Here is a 9,735-nt window from a genome sequence, read left to right on the forward strand (position 1 = left end):
GTATAGAGCTCCAAGGAGATTATGTTGAAAAATAAAAAAAAAATTACCCAAAAAAAATTGTTTTTATACTTCATTCTAATGACTTATTGAACTACCCTCGTATATCAGAAAGTTTTAAATATTTCAAGGATTTCATAAAAATCAAAGATTTCAAATAATTTCAAATTTTGTATAATGTTTCAAAAGTTTTCACAAACTTGACTGATTTTACCAGATTTTTCAATAATTTCACAAAGATTTCGCAGAAATTTCAAGATTTAAAAAATGTGAAGGATCTTAAACACTTTACAAAGACTTTAAAATATTCCCAAATGTTTCGCGAAGACGACTTATGTTCGCAAAAAAATGAGTTTATTTATGGGTGCTTTCTTTGAAAATTTTTGGCGAATACAAAATAAAATGTTTTACCTTTTATATTATAAGAAACGGTTATTTGATATAAAATTATTTGTGTAAAAAAAGGAGGCGACGTAAACATGCGGTTCGCCCGCGTGCGTATCATGATTTAATTAATAATGAAGGGATTTTTGCTTATTTGGCCAATTTGATGTTTTCTCAGTCTTTTTGATATCGTCTTGAATGGATTTTCAACGAAATAAGTATGTCCAATTAAAAAAATCTTAAATTTTTAAAAATCATGTAAAGTTATTTAAAAACTGTACAATTTCTTATAAAAAGATTGTTTCTTCTTTTCTGTATTTATCCTCTTTTTTCGTGAAATTTTTTCCCCGTTTCCCCTTTTTGAGTTAATTTTTCTTTTTTTATAATCCCTGCATTCGGAAAAAGGCCTCAGTATTCGAGATCTTATTGTTCAAATTAGGATATTTAAAAACCTGCAATAAGTTGAACATATTGCTACTTATTTTTCAATTCAGACAACGTCCAGCAAGGACTGGCGTCCTTGGTCCGGAACACTCCCGCAATATGCCGCGTCCCAGTCGCCAATCAGTCAAGAACTCTCACAACAACTGAGTCAAGCCAGAAGGAAGAATCCTTGCCCAAAAAGGTAGAGAAGGAACCTTACAGTCCTTTCCAAAATACACAAACAAAAGCCGAATATGCGTTGGCAAGATTGGATGATATTCTCAATTGGGGGCGCAAAAGTTCCTTATGGCCCTTGACTTTCGGCTTGGCTTGCTGTGCCGTCGAGATGATGCACATTGCAGCTCCAAGATATGACATGGACAGATACGGAGTTGTGTTTCGAGCTTCTCCGAGGCAAGCTGACGTTATCATCGTCGCAGGAACTTTAACTAATAAAATGGCCCCAGCTTTGAGGAGAGTTTATGATCAAATGCCCGATCCAAAATGGGTCATTTCGATGGGAAGCTGTGCAAATGGAGGTGGTTACTACCACTACAGTTATTCTGTTGTCCGAGGGTGCGACAGAATCATTCCCGTGGATATTTACGTACCAGGTATAAAATCTGAACAATAAGCTCAAATTTTATTTATTATTTGCATATTATTTATATATTCTATCTCAAGAATCAATTGAGGAATTAATTAGCTGAGATTTCTAATATTACGTAACAAATCACTTGCAGCCATGAAAAAGTTTCACCTTTTTGTCATCTATCATAAAACTTGTCACTTTTTCACCTTTTTTCAGTTGAAAAAAAAAACAAATTTTTATTCGAAATTGCAATTTACAATACCTTGGAGTTAACTTGTGTGAGGTGTGTTTTCTGGTCTGGAATTTTTTTAATTCTTCTAGTTTTTGTAGAAGAACGTATTCAATCAGTACTCGAAGTCTTGCAGCTGTAAATATTTCGAATTCAAATTTGTTTAATTTTTAAGGCCAATTATTGTAAAAAAATTTCATTTTCAGAAAGTTAAAAGTTTCCTTGATTTTCCCTTGGCCAATTTTTCATTTTCCCTGATCAATAACATTCAGATACTAGCATTTTAATCTTGTAATATTTTTAACACAGGATCTTCCATACACGGAACAAAACAATATTTCAAATACTAATTTAAAATTTATTTATTTTAAACAAAACAAAAAGTGACTTTTTAAGCAAATAATTAAATTCTCAAAATAATAATATAATTTTAACCTAAAAAGATGTATTTTCAACCAAAAAGAATGACTCTTTAACAAAATTGTTGTATTTTTAAACAAACAGTTGCATTTTTATTCAAGAAAGATAATTTACAAATAAAAAAGTAATCTTCAGGACGAAGCAACTACAAAAAAATATAAATATCAATGCAAGGTAAATAATTTACTAGCAAGAATATTATATCAATATTACCGCAAAACTTAATTTTTTTAATTTCCTCATTTTTCCCTGACCAATTTTTCATTTTCTCTGATCATTAATATTCAAAGTCCAGAATCTGAAACTCTTTAATTTTTTTCTAGAGTTTATTATAAGAGGAATAAAACAATTTGAGATTAGAAAAAATATTTTATTTTTCTTGACATTTATTTACAGTTATAGAAATTTCCTGACTTTTACATGATTTTTTTTCTAAATTCCTGTCAAAGAAAATTCCCAAAATCCCCCCCCCCCCCTTTAGCTGTTACATCATTTAGGTACGATCCCTAAGAAGTCGCTTTTTCACTTTTTTTCTTTTTTTTTAATAGTTAGCCTCCTATTAGATTTCCAATTTAATATTCTTGAGTATATACAAAATTGTTGGATATAACATTTTAATTTCTTAAGGGTATATACTTGAGAAATAAAGGCCTAATTAGTTGCAAATTCAACAATTTTGTTTTAAACACTACCATGGATTTATCACATTTTTACATTCAAGTCCTAAAAATTGGACAATTTCAAATTTAAAAATGTAATATTTGAGTAATTTAACATTGAAAGCCTTAAATATTTAAGGGAAAATTGAACTTTCAAGATTTTGAAATTATTTTAAATTAATTTCCATTGAGTGTTCAATAATTTCATATTGAAACATTCAAAACTGTCCAGTAATTAATTGAAATCGTTCAACGTTGCCGAGTTATAATCTAAAGCCATTTAATACTTTAATAACTATTATTGTATTGTCTATTTTTAATTGAATATGCTCAAAATTTCATAATTTTAAATTATAGTAGTAAGTGAAATCGAATAAATAAATCCTTCCAAATGATATAGTAAAGCTTAATTTTAAATTGCAATGAACAATTTTAAATATAAACGTTTAGTTTTAGAAAATTTTGCATTAAAAAGTTTAAAATTTTTTGCATTAAAAACAGTATTGTTTAAAATTTTATTTTTCAAAGTTGTACCGTTTCCAACTGAAGGTCTTCATAGGTTAAATAATTAAATTGAACGCGTTAAAAACTGGTAAGTTTTAGTTCAAACATTTATGAATGAGTCAATGTTAAATTTTAATTGTTTTCTGTTTAAAGACCTAGAAATAAAAAAATTTCAATTTTCATGGCCTCTACTTTTTGATTATATGTACAATTTTTAATATTTTTATTACCAATGTTTAATTTTGTAATTTAAATGTTTAAAAACGTCAATCTTCAAATGTAGAATTTCATCATTCTTGGTTAAATTTGTAAATTTCGATGTTCTTGCTTAAAATAGGTATTATTTCAAATTATAAATTCAGTTTTGAGAACTTAAACTTTAAAATTTAATTCACCGGGAAGATCGTTTAAAAACCTGGAATAAGAGTTCGAGAGATATGGAAACTTATTAACACGTGTCCCAAAGTTTTTCATTGATTTAACATAGGAAAAAGGCAACTTCTTACATGTTTTTTTACTCATACATTTTTTCGTCCCGTTTTCGAAAAAAATCACATATTCCCTTTTTTTTTTCTTCACAGGGTATCTACTCAAATCCTGGGAAAAAATCCCTGACAATTCCCGGTTTTTCCCAGGCGTCTCAAGCTTATTCCATGAATTATTTTTCGCAAGTTTATTATAAATAATGTTCTTTTTAGTTTCTCGGAATTAATTAATATTATAAGATATTCTTCAATCTTTTAGCGCGATAGCTTAATTAAATAATTAAATAATGCTGAAAACATAATTAATCATTTCTTGAATTTGTCTCTAAATCCCATGAATTTGAATAATAATTAAAGCAAAATTTTATTTAATACATTTCATCTGATCAAACAATAACATAAAAAATGGAATAGTTGTTCTTAAACAAAAAGGATTAATTTTCAACTAAAATGATATATTTTATAGAAAATGTATGAATTTTTAACTAAAAAGATAAATTGTCAACCAAATATTGAATAGTTAAATTTCAGTAAAAAATCATTTTCCAATAATAAAAACACAAACAAATTTTCAACAAAATATAAAAATTTGGAATTGGAATAGTTAAATTTTCAGTGAAAAAATTAATTTTCAGCTAACGAAAAAATAAATTTTGAACAAAACAGCTCATTTTTTTCTTTCAAGGAGATGAATTTTCATATAAAATTATGATTATTTGACAACAAAAAATTAATTTTTAACAAAAAAATAACTGAATAAAATAATTAAATCTTCATTCTTAAGAGGGCTGTGTACATGGGCTTTTGGAGACATGTCGTCTAGGTGTAATTTCTCCGAAAATGTTGGGAAATATATGACTTATGCGGTATGTCTGGATTAGGAAAATAACGAGCAATGTCTATGTTTAATCAAAAGTGAAATAATGTTTATTATATTAAAAATATGATTGGTCAAAGTTACCCTACTTTTGATGGCCAATTTCTCGGCTTGTAATGATTATTTCGAAAATTGTATATAAACATGAACGTAGGTAAAGTTTTGCTGAAAAGATTAACATGTATGAAAGAATTATTGCTATTAAATAAACACTAAAAAAACAAGCTTAAACGAAAAGAATTTTTGGGTTAAATTTAAGGCAAGTAACTACCGATCCTAGCGGCGAAATCCTAGAGAGAGCGTTAGGCACACCCACGCTGTTGTACTCAATGCAATGCATACCCTCTACGAGTCTACGTCACCCCGGAAAGTTTTCATTTTCAAAGTTTTCATTTCTGAATTTTTTCTTTAGCCGCCAATGAAATGAACGAAATTTTAAAGTTCCCAAGAAATATACTGAAAATACTACTCTGACGTTCAACGGATTTGGGCGTTTCCTGAAATTCTGATTCGAATGGTATATATTTTTAGGAGTCACTTTTTGCATGCAAAATTGAATCTAATAATTCTTAAAAAGTAGGGTAAGTTTGGCCAAGCCTATTTTTGATATAATAAACTGTATTTCACTCTTGAAGCTCGATATTTAACAACAGTTTCGACATGTCTCCAAAAGCTTAACAATCCAATCCAAGTATAACATATGATTTATAATTGTAAACAATGCTTTCATATAAAATAGTGGTAAGAAGTTGAAATAAAGTTTGAAATTTTTAATATGCTCTATATGAATTATCGTCTGATCGAAGCATATCATGGAGATAGTTTCGAAATATACTGAAATATTTCTTTAGAAATTTTAACACTTTCAAAAAAAAATATTTGACAAATTTTGTTTTTGTTGCATTCCTCGCGTTTGGAAGCTTAAATATTCATAACTTTCTTTGAGACACATTTTTAGTGAATTTGCAAAAATTTTAAGAAATTAAGAAAAGTTATATTTAATTCATAAACATTCTAGCTGTATTTAAAAAAGAAATCAAGTGAATTGAAAACAATTTTCAAATATGGAAAAAGTAATTCGATTGGGTAGAATTGAGTGAATTTAGAAGAACTCAAAATAAAATAACAATAACGCAATAGGATTTACGATAAATTAATAAGATTTCAGGGTGAACTCCAAATGAATTGTACAAAATATTTGAAAATCTCTTCAGGTCGTCACAAACAATTCTGTGAAATGCATTAAAATTTTAAAACTCCATACATTTATTAAAACCCTTGGGAATCCCTTGAAATTGTTTATATATCTGGAAAATGCCATGGAATATTTAAAAGTGTCAGAAAATATTGTCATTATATTTTACGACTGCATGGAAAATGTATTGAAGTACATTTATAGTTGTTAAATCCCTCGAAATCATAGACAGTCTTTAAAAACCTTATTAGATAATGTTGAATATTTTGAAATATTTTAAAACCTCGTACTTCCTGTAAAATCGTATCATATCTTCAGAAATTCTAGAACATTGTTTGCCCTATTATGTATTGAATTGATTATTCATAATTTTAGTGTGAATAAATTCTATAAATTTTAAACAATTCGCCAGCCTAACACAGCAACGTTTTACAAATAAAATGTTAATTACAACAAATTACGCTTTGTGATGATTATTTCTAAAATTTAGAAAATTAACAGGCTAGATCCTTTATGAAAAACGTACGAAAACGACCGCCGGCGGTTTGCCTGTACAGAACCAGTACAAGGCAGCATTGTGAAGCGTTACCAGCCAGTACTTATCGCGTATAGATGCCCAGTACTGCGACTCCGGCAATCTGTACTAGGCTAGCACTGCTAGCACAAATTTTAATAATTGATATTGATATTAAAAACATACTTGGTCAAAGTTACCCTACTTTTGAAGAATAATTTCACGGTTTGTAACGATTATTTAACAATAAAAAAATAAGATTCTTATATAAAAAACATCTTTTTCTAGTAGAATGAGAAATTGCAATCCAAATTTGTATTTTATATCAACTATATTTCGAATTTATCTATACCATATGTTTCGATCAGACGAAAATTGAAAAAGAGCATTTTCAACGTCACAAACTTTATTCCGACTCTTTACGGTTAGTTAATGAATAACTATTGTTAACAATTATTAGTTGTGTGGTATGCTTGGATTCGTAAAAGAGTCAGGAACCCAGCAATAAGCGTTAAACTCTGAAAAATTAAGAATTTTTATTCCTACGAATACGCGATTTTCCCTCCGTCTAAAAATCCCCCAACGGGAACAGAAGTTAAAATTCTATTCCTCTCAATCGACTTAGTAAAATTTAACGAAAGCATTTATTTAACCTATGTTTTATTATTAAATATTTCTAAAACTTATAACTTCGAAAAATATTCAAATTTATATTTATTTACATTTTAATGTTTCATTTAAACGTCTTAAAAATGCATCAAAAAATTCTATTTAAATGTGTGAATTAAAATAATTTTAACTCTAGAGAGACGGACTTGAATTGATAAAATTAAACTTTCAAAACTTATATCCCACATGAAGGAATTAAAACACTTTATTACACATTTTGTGAATGTAATAGAAGGAATTAAATAATCTCAAAATATGAACACTTTTGGGAAATAGAAGACATCTCTGTGAGGTAATCTGTCGGTACAATTACAAGGAAGAAAACACGTTCTCTTTTGGGGAATAGGAACCTATGCGGCTGAGATTCAAAATATCGACCGATTTTTATCAACCTTTTTTTTTGATTTACTCAGAATAATATAACGATGCTAATTCACTATATTAAAATTGTATTAACGAATATTGTATAAAATTAGAATTTATCTCCGCCGTGTCTAATCTCAAACAAGGGGTTGATATTTGAACCAAAAAAGATCAACATTTTTAATAAAAAACGATGTAATTCAAGAAAAAAATTATAAATTTTCAACCATATACTTGGTTTTCCAACTATAGCCGATCAAAGTTCAACATAAAACAGAATAGTTGAATTTTCATGTAAAAAAAATTAATTTAAAAAAAAACGAGCTTTGAACAAAATTCTTTAATAAATACAAATCTACTTTTACAAATGAAGAGTCATTGTTATTCAATTTAATATTGCAATTTAAAACATATTAAGTACGCTCTCGGCTAAATTCTCTGACTTTAAAAAAAATGTCATGACATTTCCATGTTTTTCTAGATGTAAACAAATTCCAGGTTTCAATTTTCCTATTAATTGAATACTTCCTAATTAAAATTTTCTTTTCCAGGTTGTCCCCCAACGGCCGAGGCTCTAATGTATGGAGTTTTGCAACTGCAAAAGAAAATAAAACGCATGCAAACGTTGCAAGTATGGTACAGACATTAGATTTCCGGATACGCAAATTTGTAGAAATGATTTTTAAGTTATAAAAATGAAGTATAAGTTATTGTAAAATAAAGTCAGTCGACGGTTGTAAAACTAACGACATTTCATAAGACTGTAATTTTCTCATTTCTAAGTGTAAAGTTTCCGCAGGAATTCAAAATTCAGCCTTATCAGTTCCAAAATTATGATGAACAGATCATATGTTATGAGATATATAGATGAGTATTTAAAAAAAGAAAGAGAAGGAACAATTCTTATTTTAATCCCAGTTTTTTGAAGAAATAAATGCATTATTATAGAAGCAATATGACTCAATTTTGTGAGTAGGAGAGGTTCGAATAAATTTCAAACCCATTATTCTGGAAATTGCGCCCATTTATTGACTACAATTTCTTTTCTTGGAAAAAATGTACAGTTAGACTACCACATATTTTCATTATTCTCTGATCACAAATTATAAAAGATTAAATTCCAATTCATACACCGACACTTTCATTCATTACTCGAAGATGTTTAATTTACCTCAGTTTGACATAATGTTAATTTAAAAATATATTTACTTTAGACTTTTTTTATTGAAGCACTTTGATACTGTTGCTGGAAGTAGTAATTATAAGCTTAAAACACTAAATAACAGTTAAAACCTAAAAAACTCTATGATCCTCACATTCTCTCTATTCTTCAACAAGAAAAGTCTAAATAAATGGCTGAAAAAGTATTTTTTCTCTTATTTTCAAACCTATTCTTTGAACAATCGAATCACATTTAATTTGTTATGTCAATTTCTACTTTTTGTGTTAAAGTAAGATGTTCTGTCCTTGTGTGTCAGTGTGAATTAATCATTTATAATATAAAATTTAGGAAATTAAATTCAGAATAATTCAAAATTCCTCTTTAACGTCCAACATTCAAGACAACGACGAAATTCTTGGAAATAAAAAAAGAATCTAACCATCAAATTGTACAATCCACTCTTAAATGTCTCTTCACATTATGACAAGACAACCTAGTTTTTTATTTTATTTTTTATTCAAATGACAAACAACCTTTACTTTCATTTGATCCTTAGATTCTTTGTTGTAATTATAATTCCCAAGAATGTCGTTGCGACTTTATAAATTACGGAGGAGAAAAATTGAAGGATAATAATGACGACAATGTTGAATCTTTTTATAAAAACTGGTTCAATTTCTTGTTTGCCAAGTGCTAGAAAGTCTCGATAAAATTAAATAAATTACATTGTCATGTTACGATTATTTTATAATTTGTGACATCTCTCATAGTCAAATTATTTACAAGACGCACTAGCGGCTTAAAAGCGCACAGAAAATCAGCTCAGCCCGCCCATCTTTCTGCCGTTTAAGCTACTGAGCGTTAAGGCCCCATTACGCTACATGTGTCGTGATACTTAAACTTTTAAAATTACATTAATAATTACACCACTCACATCAATGATTCGATAATACAGAGCGCATCATCAAAAGACACCAGACGAAGCTCATCAATCAGTCCTCCTCTCTCGCATAAACGGATACGCATACTAGCACACAATTTTTCTGAGGCACTCTGCACACGCATCACTTTTAACGTCCACGCTATTTATTTTGTACATCGCTACACGATCAGATTTTCTTCTCATCACTTTCACGGCAGCCAATCTTAATGAAATTTGTACGTTCGCGAATGACTTGGGACCAAAAAATGAGTGATCGGACATGATGACTTCAATCAGAAATCGCCTTTTAACGTTTCAAGAAAAAAACGTTCCTCGCATT

General features: G+C 28.7%; 1 protein-coding gene across 1 annotated transcript in view; it reads left to right on the forward strand.

Annotated features, from left to right (window-relative positions):
- LOC117175881 (NADH-quinone oxidoreductase subunit B 2-like) overlaps positions 1-8,258 on the forward strand; it is an 11,582-nt gene extending 3,324 nt beyond the window's left edge. Inside the window, exons 2-3 of the mRNA XM_033365705.1 lie at positions 876-1,418; positions 7,863-8,258. Of these exons, the coding sequence (XP_033221596.1) occupies positions 876-1,418; positions 7,863-7,960 (641 nt within the window). The 3' untranslated portion in view covers positions 7,961-8,258. The remainder of the gene's footprint in view (positions 1-875; positions 1,419-7,862) is intronic.
- The last annotated feature ends 1,477 nt before the right edge of the window (positions 8,259-9,735 follow it).

This window comes from Belonocnema kinseyi, chromosome 7 (genome assembly GCF_010883055.1).
Source record: "Belonocnema kinseyi isolate 2016_QV_RU_SX_M_011 chromosome 7, B_treatae_v1, whole genome shotgun sequence".
NCBI lineage: Eukaryota > Metazoa > Arthropoda > Insecta > Hymenoptera > Cynipidae > Belonocnema > Belonocnema kinseyi.